The sequence below is a fragment of the Podarcis muralis genome, chromosome 7, assembly GCF_964188315.1.
Source record: "Podarcis muralis chromosome 7, rPodMur119.hap1.1, whole genome shotgun sequence".
NCBI lineage: Eukaryota > Metazoa > Chordata > Lepidosauria > Squamata > Lacertidae > Podarcis > Podarcis muralis.
The window spans coordinates 6,200,285-6,218,815 of NC_135661.1; the positions used below are offsets into that span (position 1 = coordinate 6,200,285).

At 47.2% G+C, this 18,531-nt stretch overlaps 1 protein-coding gene across 8 annotated transcripts in view; it reads right to left on the reverse strand.

Annotated features, from left to right (window-relative positions):
• UBR4 (ubiquitin protein ligase E3 component n-recognin 4) overlaps positions 1 to 18,531 on the reverse strand; it is a 164,504-nt gene that overhangs the window by 140,473 nt on the left and 5,500 nt on the right. For all 8 annotated transcript variants that reach the window (XM_028741577.2, XM_028741585.2, XM_028741584.2 and 5 more), the window contains exons 2-23: positions 15,029 to 15,126; positions 14,662 to 14,765; positions 13,031 to 13,160; positions 12,549 to 12,685; positions 11,954 to 12,056; positions 11,355 to 11,496; positions 11,032 to 11,156; positions 10,197 to 10,321; positions 9,966 to 10,025; positions 9,064 to 9,254; positions 8,843 to 8,942; positions 8,615 to 8,752; positions 8,061 to 8,175; positions 7,737 to 7,924; positions 6,860 to 7,019; positions 5,993 to 6,081; positions 4,948 to 5,117; positions 4,291 to 4,573; positions 3,935 to 4,067; positions 3,348 to 3,427; positions 1,983 to 2,111; positions 687 to 869 (exon numbers count right to left, since the gene is read on the reverse strand). In XM_028741577.2, coding sequence (XP_028597410.2) covers positions 687 to 869; positions 1,983 to 2,111; positions 3,348 to 3,427; positions 3,935 to 4,067; positions 4,291 to 4,573; positions 4,948 to 5,117; positions 5,993 to 6,081; positions 6,860 to 7,019; positions 7,737 to 7,924; positions 8,061 to 8,175; positions 8,615 to 8,752; positions 8,843 to 8,942; positions 9,064 to 9,254; positions 9,966 to 10,025; positions 10,197 to 10,321; positions 11,032 to 11,156; positions 11,355 to 11,496; positions 11,954 to 12,056; positions 12,549 to 12,685; positions 13,031 to 13,160; positions 14,662 to 14,765; positions 15,029 to 15,126 — 2,983 coding nt within the window. The remainder of the gene's footprint in view (positions 1 to 686; positions 870 to 1,982; positions 2,112 to 3,347; positions 3,428 to 3,934; positions 4,068 to 4,290; positions 4,574 to 4,947; positions 5,118 to 5,992; positions 6,082 to 6,859; positions 7,020 to 7,736; positions 7,925 to 8,060; positions 8,176 to 8,614; positions 8,753 to 8,842; positions 8,943 to 9,063; positions 9,255 to 9,965; positions 10,026 to 10,196; positions 10,322 to 11,031; positions 11,157 to 11,354; positions 11,497 to 11,953; positions 12,057 to 12,548; positions 12,686 to 13,030; positions 13,161 to 14,661; positions 14,766 to 15,028; positions 15,127 to 18,531) is intronic.

The following is an 18,531-nucleotide window of genomic DNA, read 5'->3' on the forward strand; positions in this document are numbered from 1 at the left end:
TGTAAGATTGGCTGGTGCCAACACTGTCAACTTTTTAGCACCAGGGAAATATATTTTTTGCCGTTCCATGTATGGGGGCAGTGGCTATTCTAGGTGTTCATCCTGTTGCTGGGGGAGGGAGGATATTCTTATTTTGTAACTGAACAGCTGTTGTTTAACAGTAGCTTGAGAAAACAACCAAAATCCAACAAGCTGTGGCTAATCTTAACTATAGTTTGCTAAAACAACAACAATTTACTTGTACCCCACCCATCTGAATGTTGCCCCAGCCACTCTGAGAGGCTATAGGCTGGAAGCCTATTTCTAACCAAGGTTTATTTAGCTGCCTTGTTTCAGCAAACCATAGTTATAATTAATGACAGTTTTGACTTTGGAGATAACAGCTAAGCTGTACGTAATCCTAAAGTAGGACTTCTTACAGCTCACTTGCAGGAGGGCAGTACAAGTCTGCCTTGGTGTAACAGCAAACCATGGTTTAGCTGTATTTATTTATATGTGTCAATTCCAACAAACCAAAAAAGTCTCAAAGACTTACAATGAAAGGAAAATGCAATACGTGGAGAACACAACCATTAAAACAATGCTACACAGTGGATCACTGGATGTGGACAAGGAGGGGAAATGGGGACGATTCCATCTAGACGACCTACAAAACCTGAAGTTCTCAGGCCAAGCAGAGCAGCTACCTTGATCCAGCTGACATAGTTGGGGATACGCAGACGGGAAGACCAGCGCAGGGTGTGCAGGATGTCACACTCGCTCATCTCAGGGCTGTTCATCGCCAGCTGGTTCATGTAGTTCTTGGAGGGTGGCAAGATCCCCAGGATCCGCCAGAGGATCAAGAAGTAGTATTGAAGCGCACAGGCCTCCTGAGCAAAAGAAGAAGCAAGACAGAATTAGCCAGCTGCAGTTCTCGTACGATATACGGTATCTTTATTGTCATTGTCCCATACAGAACAATGAAATTGAAAAACTACATAAAACATTCAAAAACCCCTAAAAACTCTGAAACCCCATTTTAGAATACACTATACTATACTATACTATACTATACTATACTATACTATACTATACTATAAAATACACTATACTAAAAAATACACTATACTATAGAGACCCCTTATGCTGTATTTAGAACCAGAATTGCATTTGCGTAGAAACTGTTTCTCAGGCGGCTAGTCCTGGCCTTTATAACCCTATACCTTCTTCCAGAAGGCAGAAGCTGAAAGAGATCATTTCCGGGGTGCGTACTATCCTGCACTATCTCTGCCGCTTTCTTATGGCACCTGGCAGCATAGATTTGATCTAAGGTGGGGAGAGTGCACCCAATTATTCTCTCTTACAGCTGCCCAACCCTCAGGGACTAAAACTGAAAGGGAAGCCAAAGGCAAGGAAGCCTAACCGATATAGAAAGCCCTGCAGAAGGACATAGGAAGCATCCTTCTATTGAGTCGGCCCATCGGTCCAGCCAAGAACATCCTTGCCTATACTGACTGCCAGCGGTTCTACAAAGTTTCACAGGCAGAGGTCTCTCCCAACCCTACCTTCCGGAAATGCCAGGGATTGAACCAGAAACTTTCTGCAAGCAGAACACATGTGCAGCCATAGTATATGACCCTTCCCTCTCATACAAATCTCATGTCTTGGGCAAATGAGGGAACCCAGAACCTTCTGTGAGGATGGCTCACATCATCATGCCAGTTCAATGACCAGTCTCAAATAGGGCTCTACTGTCTACTCAAGACCACCTTTACTTATTGCCGCACTAGGTCCCACAACTGAGCCACATTGCTGCTGCCTGCCCCACCTGTAAGCTGCACAGTGCAAAAGATGAACCACCACTGCCAAGAGACTCAGAGGACAGATCGGCAGCTGAGCTCCCTGCCAGATTCATCCAGTGAAACAAATTCAAGTTTATCTGGAGACGGCAGCAGAAGAACAGCCACATCAAAGTCTGGCTCAGGAGCCAGAGGCGCCCTTACCAGTGCGGTGACATTTTTGTTCTCCTTTCTTCGGAGGGTGTCGAACTGGGAGCCAGCAGCCAGCAGCGAGGTGAGGGCCGAGTACAGGTCATCGTATTTTGTGGCCTTTGCAAACAAGACCTCGCACACCTGAAAGAGAAGCAGAGGAGTCCAAACTCTTTCACTGTGGCTTTGCTCCACTCACCACTCTGGTTCAGAGGATCTGCTAAAAGTACAATTTCGTCCCCACAGGAAAAATGCCTTCCTTTAGGCCAGCAGTTCCCAGAGGAGGAAATGGGGAAAGCTGAGAGGCAAGGGGGAGGCAGTGAGGCACAGGAGGAATAAAAAGACTTTGAAAAGCTGGTATTGATGGATCAAGTTATTTGTTGAATTAATTAAATTAACTGGATTTTGAATAAATGTGCAATTAACTGTTAATTAACTGTAAATGTTTTGAATTTTATTGTGTTATTATCTTCCTTAGCAGATTGTGCAAAACACTGTTCTGAATAATGCTTTTTTATAGGGAAGAGGGTGTTGGGAATATTCCATTCTACCTTAAGGAGCAGACATGGAACTGTTGCGTGTCACATGTCTGTTTACATTCCAGCACAGCTTGCTGGGAACATCCGTTATGTTTACAGTTGTACCTCAGGTTAAGTACTTAATTCGTTCCAGAGGTCCGTTCTTAACCTGAAACTGAACTTAACCTGAAGCACCACTTTAGCTAATGGGATCTCCTGCTGCCACCACACTGCCGGAGCACGATTTCTGTTCTCATCCTGAAGCAAAGTTCTTAACCTGAAGCACTATTTCTGGGTTAGCGGAGTCTGTAACCTGAAGCGTATGTAACCTGAGGTACCACTGTGTAGCTTTTGCTTTTGACTCTGTCTCTCTGAAAAGACAAAGAGAGAGACGACTTGTTTCTTTGTCCTGATTTGTGATTAATAAATCCGTAGTTGTAGTATGCTTCCACAAGCCTCACGCCTATTCTGTGTGCGCAGTTCGCTCTGCTGACATAGTGTGCCCTGGTTTTGAAGCCTGGGTCGCTGACGTACGTCAGAGCAGAGGCCAATGGGCCTTTGCAGCGGGACAGCTGGAAGGAGACAACCCAGCTGGGGCTAGCCAGCTGGCCTTGCAACCCTCTGCATGCAGACAGAGGGCACTGGGGCACATGGGTTAAGACCACACCCTCAAAAGAGAAAAAACAGTTATTCTAAGTTTGGGGAACGCAGCTTTAGGTCTCGTACGTTGTACGTGCAATGATCAACGGGGGCCCGCAGATGGTCCCAAGCCAGCTGCCAAACACTGGTGGACATCACCATGGAAGCCTTGCCCATTGTAGCAAAATTCAAGTCCTACGGGGTGGGAGATGCTTATAGTTACCGTGTTATCAAGGCGGTTCAGATCGTCCTCAGGTGCTTCCGGTGAGAGAATGCAGTAGAACCTGGGTTGGGGGGCTGCATCTGGCAGAAACAGAACAATTCAAAGGACCGGGTTATTTTAAGTTGCCTCCAAGGGAACACAGAAACACAGATGTAAGTGATCTTTGAAACCAGGACAGCTAGGCTTTCAAATGCCTCAATAGGAGATGGGAAGCAGGGCTCACTGTCAGCTTTGCCAAAGCTCAGCTCCACCAGGCACCTCCTGAACTGTGCTGGCTGATCTTTATCAAAACAACTGCTTAAAAAATGGCGGCCCAAGTTCCTTTCTTGCCTGCCCCCTTTCCCCATGTGGGTTGTTTTTTTAAGATTGTAAACTGATTGTATTTAAAGTCACTCTTGGGGAGGCTTTTCAGCCGAAGAGAAGAGAAGATACACTCATCAGCTCCATCACCACGGTGAATTAAAACAAAAACAACAACAAAAAGATTTGCTGCATTTGGAAAAGTCCTAAAATAAGCTTGGAACTGTTTGAATGCCACTAACCATCGAGGGAAACCATACCTCCACCAGCTTACTCAAGAGACCCACCTGGTGAGCAGTGCTTGGCCCAGTTCTCTTCCACTTCCTTGAACCCATGGTAGAGGGGAGAAGAGGTTCGCCGACTGCCATCCTGGGACCCGCCAGCCCAAACAATGGGTGGGGTGAGCAAGTTGTATTGCACCTAAAAAGGCAAGCAGAGGGAGGACAGATGTGAGGGGAGCAAAGAACAACGTCAGTTTGGTTGGCTGCTCATCACAGAATCACAGAACTATAGAGCTGGAAGGGACGCCCAACGGTCATCTAGCCCAACCCGTGTGCCACAATGCAGGAATCGCAGTTAAAGAATCCCTGGCCTGAGGACTGCAGCACCCAGCAGCAGAGCAACACCCATACACAGTGCTCACCTGTTCGAACAGGTACACCGGAACCTTTGAATATTGGTGAAGCAGGTAGTCAAAGACCAAGAGGAGGCGGGCCAGGAGAAGAGGGACGCAGCTCAGCTGCGAATCCAGGTTGGCCATCAGCTCCAGGATGGTCTGGATGCAGAGAGTCAAGACCGACCGGCGGCCTTTCTCGGAGAAGCTGTGGAAGATCAGCAGGAGCAGCTGGAGGTGCTCGACGTTCAGGTCCTCGGTGTCGCCAGGGAGCGTCCCCTGCATGGCATTCTGCTTCAGGGTGCCCACAAACCTGCCAAGGGGGGGAGGGAAGAAGCAGGGAACGGTCACAGCAAAGCAAGGAGCTCAACAGCACCAGGTACAACTCTGGCATATGACAAAAGCTACACAAGGAAGGTGCTGACTTGGGAAGATTCCATCGCTTTGGGGCTGCCCTCCCCTGGAATGCCACCCCCAAATGTCTGAGGGTGGTGGAACTACCAAGCAGGGACTTTAAGGTCTACCAATGTGTTTTAACAAGTAGGACTCCAATCTTAACATATATAAGGGACACAGCGGCATGGGAGGAAGTTGAGGATTATCCCGGTGAAGATACTAGTTGATGAGACCTGTTGTTTCTTATTCAGCAAGGCCTTGACTACAGCTCTCCTTTACCCGCATGCTCACCTCTCCCAAACCTTCAGGCATTCGGGCACGTCAGGGTCTCCTTGGGTGCTCGCTTTGTGCTGCCAGATGAGGAGGAGCCGAGAGAGGACAGACAAGCTCTGGGGGTGAATGTAAAGGGGCCAGGGGCCTTCGGAGAAAGGGGCCACGCCCAGCTGCTGCAGGAGAGTGCTCTGGCAAGAAGGGGAAAATAAGTGCCTGCATGAAGTCCTTCAATAAAATCTAAACAACTGCTGCTAAAGGGGACTCCGTTATCAGCACGGAGGTGCAATTTGGAGGACGTATGAAGCTCCCTTTTACTGAGCCAGACCATCTAGCTCAATGTTGACTATACTGATCAACAGTGGCTCTCCAGGGTTGTTGTTTTTTATTATTTACTTCATAAAATTTATACACTCCTCAATTGTTAAAAACAAACAACCACCACCACCACCACCCTCAAAGCAGTTTACAAAAAAGGTAACACAATCAAGCTATCAGTAAGAAAAACTAAAAATAGTTTAACACTATAAAAAGTTAAAATGACAATGACCTAAAAACAGATTTTAAAAACTCACATCAGCTTTCTAAACAACTGGATAAGCTTGTCTAAACAAGAATGTTTCTAGCAGGGACCAAAAAGAGTATGGTGAAGGCAGCTGCCTAGTATCAAGAAACAGTGAGTTCCAAAACGTAGGTGCTGCCATGCTAAAAGACCCAGTTCTTACAAATACGGAATGAGTGTTATATGGCATCTGTAAGATGCTGTGGATTGCACCTGTAACCTTCTGCATGCAATGGAGATGCAATACAACTGAGCTCCTATCATTGTCCTTGACCAGTGGACCATGCTAGCTGCTGTGAGCTGGAGTCCAGTGGTTCCCGGAAGACCACAGATGGCTCCACAACTCTGTTCTAGATTCAACTTGGCCATCAAATTTTCAGACATTAACACCACCCCACCATTCCCCCATGCTAATTTCTAAACTGCTGGCCCTGGCTTTCCTAAGAGGTGGGGGGCCCTCTAGATCCTTCTTATTACTAACCCCACAAGCAATGCAAGACTCACTTGCAAAGTGGGGGACTGGAGGTCCGAGGTCACCAAGGAGTGGTTGAAGTGGTACAGTGCAGCAGCAAATTCCTCCTCCTCTGTGGTACCTATGACAAAGGGCAGAGTCAGCTGGTTATCCCAGGATCCCACCACTTCACACAAAATAAACAGAAACCCGACATAGCTAAACGGAACCTCTTGGTTGAGGTGGTGTCAGAAGGCTGCACTTTGCTTACAATTACACTCGTCCATCTTTGATCTTCAGCCAGAACTTTTAAGTGACGAAAGACGCCACCAAAGATGGCCACCCCCTCTGTGTCCCTCTTTCTCCAGCAGTAGAGGAGACGCGGGGCTGCCACTGCCAGGGGCAGCTGCAAGTCTCCTGCTTGTGTACAATTCTGCCCTTACAATAATCAAATCACATCTGCCAGGTTCAGAGACAGCTAGGGACATGCCCTATGAAAATATGAAGCTGGCTGGACCATGTCAAGACCAGTGATCCATTGAGTTCAGGGGTGGGAAAACCTTTTATTCAACCCAAGGGACGCATTTCCCCTCTGGGTAACTTTCTGGGGGGCCACATGCCAGTGATGGGCAGGGCCAGAGGCAAAAATGGGTGGGGCAATGAAGGTAAATTTTACTTTGCTGGAGATGGCTAGTTTTTACACACACACCCCTCTACCTTCCGTCCAGGCAAGCCAGAAACATCATCAGAGCTCAAGTAGACATTCCAGCCAGGAAAAAACCATTCAAGGAGGATGCAAAGCAGGACTGTGAAGGCCTAAGGTTGCCCATCCCTGATGTAGCTCAATTTCCCCTCCAGGGTCTCAAGCAAAGACACTAGACTAGAATGGCAGGGGGTAGAGAAAGGACTTGCACCCCAACCTTTGATCCCGTCCTTGTCCACTTCCTTGATGATGCAGGCCAGCGTGGCCATGTGCTGCTCTGTCAGCGAGACGCTCAGGTAGTTGCGTATGAAATTATTCCTGGAGTCCAGCATGGAGGAAGTCACAAAGTTCAGGATATTGGAGGCCAGGTTTAAGAACTAGAAGCCAAATGAGAAGAGGAGACAGGAGAGAATGATGCATGAGCCAAACAGAAACTGGAATGGAACCAGGAGGATAATACCGTATTGGCCTGAATATAAGCCACACCTTTAAAATTGGAGAGGCGGGGGGGGGGGGGAGAGAGAATAAAAGAAGCTCTCTATTCCTCACGGCTCCAGGTTGCATACTGGGTCGTGTATTCAAATGGTCGTGAATCTAAGCCGTACTTTAACTTTTCACAGTCAGAAATGGGGGAAGGGGGGAGAGTGAGGCTTATATTCAAGCCAATACGATAATCAGCTGTGCTTTCTCACAGATCCCAGTCATATCCCAAAAATTTACTTTTTGTGTTCAAAAATAGATGACCCAATATTTTTTGATTCCAAAAGACAACAGGTATTGAATATGGTCGTCAGTACTGTCCCCCTGACCCCATACACACCTCCCCGCCCCATGTACTCCTTACTGAAATCATTGCATAAAGGGCACCTTTTATACTGCAAATTGCAGTAACCGGTGTGAGTGTTTGTGTGTACTTGTCTCAAAGCAAAGAAACAGAACAATCTTTGGGTCCTCCATGAATTGGTCCAAGGTGGTGGCCGTCACTGCCTCTTGTGGGGATGAGTCTCATGGTTCAACTATGTGCCACTGATTTCAATGGGTCTATTCTGAGCAAAACCAGCTGGACACAACCCTAAGAAGTTCCCACCACACACCAGTTCTGGATCTTTGCGACTGGCCAAGATGTTCCCGTTTTCTCCTGCGGCCTGCTTGTTGGGGCTCTTCACTCGAGGGGAGCTCTCCAGGGGTGGGGACGGGGGTGGCGGAGGAGGGACCACTTTCTCTTTGCTGGGAGAAATGGTCTCCTCAAACCACTGCCCGAGGATGGGCTCGCTGTCGTCATCTAGGAAAAAAACCCAAAGTAAACACAGAGATTGTTTAAGAGACAAGAGCGTAACATAAAATTAAGGGTCCTCTACTGTGTCTATTGCTGCCACCATGAAACACAAATCCCCAGGCCTCCCATGTTTTGCACGCACCCTGGCTGCTGTCTTCGGTGCTGCTGAAATCATCCTCATAGTAAGTGTTGGAGTCTGTGGAAGCGCTCACGTCGCTGCTCATGGAGCCCTTTCGTTGTCGCTGAAGAACACAAGCCTGAAAGTTTGGGTCAGCGGGGTGGGGTGGGAGGGAGGAGAAAGACCAGACCAGGTCAGCTGCTTTCTGCAAAGCTTAGCTCTTGAAAGCTTAGACTTCAAAGATGGGGGGGGGGGGAGTTTGGATTTGTTATCCCGCTTTATCACTCCCCTAAGGAATCTCAAAGCGGCTAACAATCTCCTTTCCCTTCCTCCCCCACAACAAACACTCTGTGAGGTGAGTGGGGCTGAGAGACTTCAAAGAAGTGTGACTGGCCCAAGGTCACCCAGCGGCTGAATGTGGAGGAGCGGAGACGCGAACCCGGTTCACCAGATTACGAGTCCACTGCTCTTAACCACTACACCACACTGTAAAAGATGACTTTTACAAATGATGTAAAAAAAATCGAGCGAGTTTCTAGATCTCCAGTTTGAAGGAAGCCCAAGGGGCCCGTAAATACCTTTCTGTACGAGGTCGACAGCAAAGTCAGGAGCAAGTTTGTGAGGGGCACGGAGTCGATCAACCGCTGGATCCGCTGGATCGATGTGCTCTGGGCCATGATGTTCAGCACAGCCGGGGGGCCATCGGTCTCCCAGGCCTGGAGGGCGGAGGGTCAAAGCTGTGTTATTTTGTCATGTTCGGAAAGCAAAACCCATCAGAACCCTGATCGGAGTTGTCTCTCTCTCACCTTGTGAAGTGCTTCAACTTGCAGGTCTTGGAAGAGGGAAGTGAGCAGCTTAATGGCATGGTTGGCAAGGACAACAGACAGGACGCCAAAACCCTGGTGCCTATGGAGAAGAGAAAAAGGAAGCATTTTAAGAATCCCAGAGCTTTTCCATCTAAGATACAGGAAGGTGAGGGGGGGGGGGGAGTCCCTGACTTTACTCTCTTGACTGATACCAAACTTACCCTTTCCCAGGCCCCAGTTTGGGAGATCCCACTCCCTCTTTGGAACGAGCAATGATGTCCCGTACCCGGAGGGCAGCCAGGGGGTCTTTCTCCTTCCCCTTATCAGCCAGGGCCGTGGGGCTGAGGTTCAAGATGAGAAACAGGCTGTTCAGCAGACACCAGGCGCCAAGCAGCTGGAAGTTCTGGTAGTGCTGCCATCCCAAGAAAGAGGGGGGAAGGAGTGAGAACACATACAAACCCATGTTTAACTTCACAACCACATTGATCTGCAAAACGAGCACTGTTACAGATGCCACACAATATTCATTCCACATTTGTAAGAAATCAACATTTTAGTGTAGCAGCACCTACACTTTGGAACTCTCTGCCTCTTGACACCAGGCGTGCGCTTTCACTGTACTGCTTCCGGGACCTACTAAAAACCTTTTTTTTAGGCAAAGCCTACCCAGACTTGCAGAATGTTGTTTTATTCTGGTTTTCAGCTAATCATTCATTTTAATTATTTTTTACAGTTTTAAGTAATAGTTTTAAACTACATTTTAAAGGATGCTTATTTTGTTTCATTCTTTTCTTTCAGTGGGTGGGGTGGGATGTTTTAATCCTGCTTTTTAAAAATCTGAATGTGTTTTAAGATTCCCCCCCCCCCCGTTGTGTTTTTCACTGGTTTTGATGTCTTACTTATTGTAAGTTGCTTTGAGTTATTTTTTCAAAAAGCAACTAATAAGTTTAATAAACAACAACAAACTACTACTACTTTTGGTAAACTGCTTTGAGGCCCTATTACAATCAAGTGCTTACAAATAAACCTTGCATAACAAACAAATAACGTTTCATTCCAGCCCATCCATATGGGGCAAAGTCGCCAAGACAAAGGAGTTCTGCTTGGAGGTTATCGCCCTTACCTCCCCACCTGCACGGCGTGAGTTGCTGATGGCCTGCCCAATCATATCGTAGATTTCAAGCTGCAGACATAGATGGAAACAAGAAATTTCAGGACTTATATGAAAAGCTGCCATTTATACATGCATGCATACAAAAAAACCCACCCTTTGGGTTGCAAATTCAGCACCGTATCTTCCCTTCTGGACACACACAAAGAGGGATTCCCCTAAGCATCCAGCCTCCCCACTTACACATTTCTGCACAATGGTGGCTGCATCATTTTCGTAGTCTTCTTCTTTTGAACTTGTGGACCCAGTTCGGACCTGCTGGGTGCTGCCTACATGCAGGATGGCCATGCAGGTTGCAACACTCACGCCTGGGTGGAGAGAGAAAGAGAGGATCTCGGTGTCAGGCAGAGCCTCGCCTAGTGCTGTAAGCTACACCCCATAGTAAGTCTGGGCAGGGGGGCAATAAGAAGTGTCCCCAATCGCAAATTGAGGAAACCTCTTTTTAACTGTCAGTACTTCTCTATAGAGTTCCTACTGAGAGACAAGTTTCCAAAGCACAAACCAGGTAGGCACCATAACCGGGCTGTATTCAACTAAACTAGACTCGGCACAAACCAGCCTTCAGCAGCCCGCTGCCCTCCGGAGGCTTTGGACTACAACTCCCATCAGCCACTGCTGCAACTTGTGGTCCAAAACACCTGGAGGATATGAGGCTGGCATAGATGCAGTGGAATTGTTAGTCACATCCACTAATTTAACTGGATTGTTATACTTACCCTATGAAACTAATCAACCCAATCATGTTTGGTAAACTCAATGAGTCTACTCCGAGTAGAACTAACTAGGTACAATCCATTGTTACTATTTGGTTGATGCAACACCATTTGACGTGCACATCACATGACAAAGCAGAAGAGAAGCTTGCAATCTAAAATTCAACAAAGGGGAAACTTAATCGGAACAGGAGGGGCATAAGGAGAGCCGACAAGAGGAAGAGGTCCATCCTTTCACTCTGAGATCAGAATGACAATATGCACCAAGTTCAGTTTCATTATGTTACTGTCAGGCAAGTGCTCACCTGCATAGAGGCAGCTAAGAGCCAGAACAGTGACGTCCTGCAGCCTTGTGGGAGTAAGAGGCTCCAGAACAGGGAGGGAGAGAGTATCCAAGGCCATGGTCACGTCAATCACCAGCGAATGGAACCTGCAGAAAGAAGGTTGACAGCATTGGAAGGGTAGCTTGGGATTCACCAAGGCAGGGAAATCAGTGGCCCGCTGGTGCTGAAACCCAGCACTGAACAGATGTAAGCCAGGGCCATCTGGCAACGTCCAACCCAGACTGGGTGATAGACTGGAAGGTGGGGGGGGGGGGAGAGAACATAAAAGGGGGAGCTCTCTTTACCCATTACGAACTGCAGTGGCATCAGCTACCGTGGCTGGCATGATGAAAAATGAATTAGCGGACACAGCGTCCTGGAAGCGGTTTATGTAGCGCAGGAAGTAAGGGAGGTTCAGGCAGACCCGCAGCAGCTTCTCAGAGCCACCTGTTAAGAAGAAAGGCAAGCAGTGTGACAAAAAAAGAGAGCCCTGCTGGATCAGACCAATTCCTTTTCATAGAAATGTAGAGTTGGAAGGAACCACAAGGCTCATCTAGTTCCACCTCCTGCAATACAGGAATCTTTTACCCAAAGTGGGGCTCAAACCCATGAACCTGTGATTAAGAGTCTCATGTTCTATCAACTGAGCCATCCCGCCATCCATCTCGTCCTGCCTCCTGTTTCTTCCCACAGTGGCCAATCAGAAAGCTTCAGGAGGAATAACCCTTTCCCTGCCCACCCCCCAGCAACTGGTGTTCAACAATAGTCAGCCTCAGCCGATGGAAATGTTATACAGCTAGGGAAACCCAACTTCCTACTTTCCCCCCTTCTCCTCTCCTTTCTTTTAAGATCGCTCGCTTGAAAACAAGTGATAGCAGTTGTAAGCATTAAATCCTTTCCCTACCAAGTTCTTGCAAGCTGGCCACGTTCTGAGCAATGAATATGCTCTTCGTCTTGGCTGCAGAGGCTTGGTCCGTGGACGCCTGGTCGTCACTTTCACCTTCCCCCTGAGGAGAAAAAGGAGAAATGGGCACCAGCCATGGTGCCGCTCCACATTTACATAGTGCTTTTGTATTTTAGTGTATTACGATTTGAATTCTATGCAATGGAAATACAGGAAATAAAAGAAGCAATGAAAACACAATAAAAAATCAGACAAAAACCTAGCCCAGCACATTGCAGTTGGCAGAACGGTGTGCCAAGAACCTTCAGCAATTTTCAAGCGGCTTGCAAGGAGGAAAGTTTGAGAACCACTGCCTTAAGACATAGGAAGCTATCTTGTACTGAATCAGACCACTGGCTCAGTCCTGTCTCCAATGACTGGCAGCGGCCCTCCAGCGGTCTTTTCCAGTCCTACCAAGGGATGCTTCCAGGGAGTGAATCGAGCACTTTCTGCAAGCATAGCAGGTGCCCTACCACTAAGCTGTAGTCCTTCCCCAGCTCCTTTCACTTGAACTGTTGTCACTGGACAGAGGGAGTCTCCAGGCTTCCATACACACCTGAGTCTGTGGCAGGATTGGAGAGGTTGCCACTCTGGGATTAAAGATAGTCGTTAGCTGGTTGAGGAAGTTCATTTGCACTTCCTTCTGTCGCAGTTCGGGGCTGACTGGAGATGCCAGCTCTTTCTGATCCTCCACTGCAGAAGGGAGAGAGGAAAGCACATTAATTCAGCCCTTGCTTCAGGAACAGAAAGGCTGAATGTGATCGTCTGGTCACGTTCAGCACTAGAGAGCTCACAACAAAGTTTACCTATTTATTTCATTTAATATCCCACCTGTCCTCCAAGGAGCTCAAGATACCATTCAGGCTTCTCTCTGCCCCTAACTGATTTATCCTCACAACAACCTTGCAAGGTAGGCAAGGATGAGAAATGGCCAAGTGAGCTTAATGTAGTGTAACGTGGCTGAGTGGGGATTTGAACCCTAGCCTCACAGGTCACTGTCCAACACTCTAACCTGCTCCACCATACCACAGTTCTCACCATCAGAGAGGGTCTTCACTGTCTGGGGTAGTTTGGCTGACTTCATCATCGCTGTGAATGTGATGATTTCGGTTCTGTCAAGGCGGCTGCAGCCAGTACACAGGCCCTTGATCAGCAGGATCAGGTGTTTCTAAAGAGAAAGAGCCAACTTCAAAGGTGAAGGCAGGTGTGAGGACATGCTTTGGTGGTATTTCAGTAAACATGGGTAGCAGAATTTTTATGGTACCCTGGTTATTACAGTGGTGCCCCGCAAGACGAAAAACTCGCTAGACGAAAGGGTTTTCCGTTTTTTGAGTCGTTCCGCAAGACGAATTTCCCTATGGGCTTGCTTTGCAAGATGAAACATCTTGCGAGTTCTTGCGAGTTTGTTTCCTTTTTCTTAAAGCCGCTAAGCCGTTAATAGCCGCTAAGCCGTTAATAGCCGCCAATAGCCGTGCTTCGCAAGACGAAAAAACCGCAAGATGAAGAGACTCGCGGAACGGATTAATTTCGTCTTGCGAGGCACCACTATACTATTATTTATTAATTATCTCCCACATATATCTCAAGGTGACGTACACAATATAATAAAAACAGCACAGAAAACAACAGAAAATGCATTTTAAAAGCAATACAAAGTAGGCAACCATGACAGACACATTCATCTGGCGTAACACAAGTTTAACTTAACAGGTAAGTGGAAATGGACCTAGTGGTACCACGTCATCAAGGCTATCTTTCTGTATGCTAAAAATGTAAGACTGTCATCATGCTGCCGTTTGCAAGGCTTTTGAAGCTTTCTGTTGAATATCTTGTTTAAATATTAGGGTTCAATATTGTTCCACAGGATGTGTACTACTTTAAAAGCCAGGGTGCAGATCCTGACCTAGTTTTTGCAGCTGTGTAGCAGTGCTGATAAGTCATTATAATTAGCCGAATAAGGTGATTACAGTGTTTCCTTTTTTTTTTAACACATTGCATGTACCAGCAATTGTGAACGGTATATAATGTGCCGTATGTACCTTACTCTGTGTGTAATGAGTGGATGTTTACAGACACTATGCAGAAGGGGTGACTGTAAGATGTACGTTTGAGCAGTTGTTATTAAACCTTGCAAAGCACTCTTTGCGTCTTTCCAGTGATTCCGTCTGTGTGGTCTAATCTGCATGCACTCTGTGGCATGCTGCAATATGCAATACTTTCTACCCTGTAAGGAAACAGGACCATCTAATCCCATATATTCTCTACCCCAGCCTTCCCCAACAGTTCAATGCCTGGCAACTCCCATTAAATAAAATCCCAGTTCACGTATTGGTGAGCCTTCCTTCTGGGCTGCTGAGATGCAGCATGCAAAGGGGTTGGTGGACAAGGTGTTCCTCTAGACCAGCCTTTGCCAACTTGATGCCCTCCAGGTGCTTTGGACTGCAACTCTCACCATCCCAGACTACTTACCATACTGACTAGGGCTGATGGTTGAGGATGATGGGAGCTGTGAGTCCAGCAACATTCAGGGCAGGCAAGGGAGCATAGAAGCTCTGCACCCCTGGTTTAAGTCAAGCCTTGGAAACTTCTGGATGCATAGCATAGGCTCTACTATTAAACTATACCCATGCATACATACATTCTCATACACTATGAAAAAGGCCTCTCACCTGCGAAACAGCACAAGCCTCATCTGGGTTTTCAAGTCGCAGCAGAGAAAATTCAATCAGGACTTTGCAGGCAGCTGCCACAGACTGCAGCTGATTTCTAGGTACTAAAAAGCCAAAGATGTCAGATCATTCAAAGAGGCGTTAGTTCCCTACAAAGAAACCTCAGAAACCGATTTACCATTTGCTGATCTGTCTCCCCACCTTGGAAGTTCATTTCTGGTTTGCAAACCTCCCCTTCCCTGTCTAGCCCCCTGTTTGCCTTATAAATTACAAGCCATCAAGGAAAAGAGACATCTGTTGGTAAGAACAAGGAGAGAAGGCATGATGGCTCAAGCAGAACATCAAAACTCACACTCTGGACACTCACCCAGTCCACACACTGTGGTGATGTAGTGCGTCGCAAGGGCGACAAAGGACGAGTAGAAAGGTTCATACTGTTTGTCATGGTGCAAGATTTCAGACTCACTGCAGAGAGAGAAAGAAGACAGAGAGTGGATTATGAACCAGTTATTTCTATGCTCTCGGGGACTGCCCTGAACTTTGACCATATGCATTGAGTATGTTAAAGATTACAGGTTGTATCCATAAGGACGTATGAAGAGCCTGCTGGGTCAGGCCAGTGGTCTCTCTAGTCGAGCAGCCTGTTCTCACTGCCCCCAAGGGAAACTTGCAAACAGGACCTGAGCACAAGAGCACTGTCTCCCCTCCTGTGGTTTCCAGTAACTGGTATTCAGAAACCAGCTCAGTGCCTGGTATTTAGAAATTTTTCAGAGTCTCCAAAAAATGTTACACATCACTTGGGAAGACAGGTGAACTAATGCCAGTGTACTGGAAAAAGCAGTGATCACCAGTGTCGAAGCAATTATTTTTCAACATCAACTTCATTGGACTGGTCATGTTGTTCGGATGCCTGTCTTCCAAAGGAACTGCTCCATTCCAAACTTAAAAATGGAAAGCGTAATGCTGGTGGTCAACAAGAGGGTTTAAAGACTCTCTTAAGGCAAATCTTTAAAAATGTCGGATAAACACTGACAACTGGGAAACACTGGCCTGCGAGCGCTCCAACTGGAGGACAGCCTTTACCCAAAGTGTCATGGACTATGAAGACACTCGAACTTAGGACGAAAAAGAGAAGTGTGCTAAGAGGAAGGCATGCTTGGCAAACCCCCGTCGTGATCAACTCCCACCCGGAAACCTATGTCCCCACTGTGGAAAAACGTGTGGATCCAGAATTGGTCTCCACCGTCACTTACAGACTCACTGTTAAGACCGTGTTCATGGAAGACAATCTTACTCTGCTATGAGGGATAGCCAAAGAAGAAGATTCAGAAACATTACTGCCCTCAACAGTGGAACTACTAGCAAATCTACTTATCCTGAATCCAATCCAATATCAACAAGAATGTGCTTTCCGAAAAAATTGAGGGGTTGTTTTTTTTTTGGGGGGGTAATGTAATTGTTGCAACAAGAGTAACAACTGGATTGATTCACACATAAAAAATCTAACAGTGTAAATACAACAGCAGCGCATTCTCAAAAGTATAACAATCACATCAACATAAAAACAGTAATTAGCAGTTCCTCTAACGTTCATCAAAATTTTAACCCAGTGGTGGGGGAATCCCACCAAGTAAAAATATCCAGAGAATTTCACATTCAAAAGTAGCACCAAAGTTGATGATGCAGCAGCAGCAGCAGCACCAACCACCCCAATATTTTATGACTTAACCTTTTGAGAGCTGGAGGGGACTTAGGTGAGCGTCTAACTCAGTGCTGCCAGCTCTGGCTGGCATCAGCTCTCCAGTCTCAGGGAGAGAAGAGTTTCCCCGCCACACACACACCAGCTCTGCTAGCCTTGATCCTTTTTTGGAACTATTTATTACATTTCTATCCCACCCTTCCCTGCAAAGGAGCCCATTGAAAGGTTAAAACAGAGCTTTCCAAACTTTTCATGTTGGTGACACACAAATTTAGACATGCATCATTTTTGCGACACAGTAATTCAGTGGGGACACGAGTGGCGCTGTGGGTAAAAGCCTCAGCGCCTAGGGCTTGCCGATCGAAAGGTCGGCGGTTCGAATCCCCGCGGCGGGGTGCGCTCCCGTTGCTCGGTCCCAGCGCCTGCCAACCTAGCAGTTCGAAAGCACATCAAAGTGCAAGTAGATAAATAGGGAAGGTAAACGGCGTTTCCGTGTGCGGCTCTGGCTAGCCAGAGCAGCGATGTCACGCTGGCCACGTGACCCGGAAGTGTCTCCGGACAGCGCTGGCCCCTGGCCTCTTAAGTGAGATGGGCGCACAACCCCAGAGTCTGTCAAGACTGGCCCGTACGGGCAGGGGTACCTTTACCTTTTACCTAATTCAGTTTTACTAGCGAACTGGAGATTAAACTACTGCAATCCCTTTCCAGCACAGGGAGGGGTGTGGGGAGCGTTCACACAAAACACCTACACACTGCAGCCAACACACTAACCTGTCACAACACAGAGTTTGGAAAGCTCTGGGTTAAAACAATGCAATTAAAATAATTTTAAAGCTGGAGATTGAACCCTGGACTTCCTGCGGATATTGTAAAGCTTTCAATTTACCACCTCTCCCCACAGAAAGCTGCCTCTGGGGCGGGACTGTAGCTACTCCAGGTAAGGCTGGGAGAGACTTCCATCTGAAACCCAGGAGTCACTGCTAGTCAGACTAGAGAGTACTGAGCTAGGCCTATCTCTGTATAAGGCATCTTTCTATGTCCCTGGACTATGAGGACTTAAACCTTGGAAAGAAAACATTTTATGGGAAGAGACCACAGCTCAGTGTTGGAGCACCTGCCTTGCCTGCTTAAAGTCCCAGGTTTAATCCCTGGTGTCTTCAGGAAGGGCTAAAAAAAGACCCTTGGCCTGTGACCCTGGAGATCCACTGCTGGTCAATGTAGACAATACTGAGTTAAAGGGACCAATGGTCTGACTTAGTAGCAGAGGAAGCTGCTTAGACTGAGCTAGACTTACTGATCCATCTAGCCAGGTGAGCCTCCCTGGGGAGAGCATCCCACAAACAGGGAGCCACTACAGCAAAGGCTGCTCTTGTGTGGCCACCCTCCAGACAAGTGTTCCCCAAGCTTGGATCTCCAGCTGTTTTTGGACGACAATTCCCATCATCCCTGACCACTCGTCCTGCTACTAGGGATGATGCGAATTGTCGTCCAAAAACAGCTGGAGACCCAAGTTTGGGAAACACTGCTCACTTTTCCAGGAGGAGGCACATGAAGAAGGGTCTCAGATAAATAAACAAATAAATAAATAAACAATTATTATTTATTATTATTATTTATACCCCACCCATCTGGCTGGGTTTCCTCAGCCACTCTGGACAGCTTCCAACAAAGATTAAAAATACATTAAAACATCAGCCATTAAAAACTTCCCTAAAACAATGGCTACCTTCAGATGTCTTCTATATGTCAGATAGTTGTTTATTTCCTTGACATCTGTTGGGAGGGCGTTCCACAGGGCGGGTACCACCACCAAGAAGGCCCTCGGCCTGGTTCCCTGTAACTTGGCTTCTCACAGGGAGGGAACTGCCAGAAGGCCCTCGGCGCTGGATCTCAGTGTCCGGGCTGAACGATGGGGGTGGAGACGTTCCTTCAGGTATACTGGACCGAGGCCGTTTAGGGCTTTAAAGGTCAACACCAACACTTTGAATTGTGCTCAGAGATCCAGGTAGGTTCATATGGAGAGAGGCGGTCCTTGAGATACTGAGGTCCTGAGCCATTTAATGAACCATAGGTCAAAACCAGCACTTTGAATTGGGCTTGGAACTAACTGGTAGCCAGTGCAACTGGGCTAGGATCGGTGTAATATGTGCAAACCATCTTGTCCCGGTGAG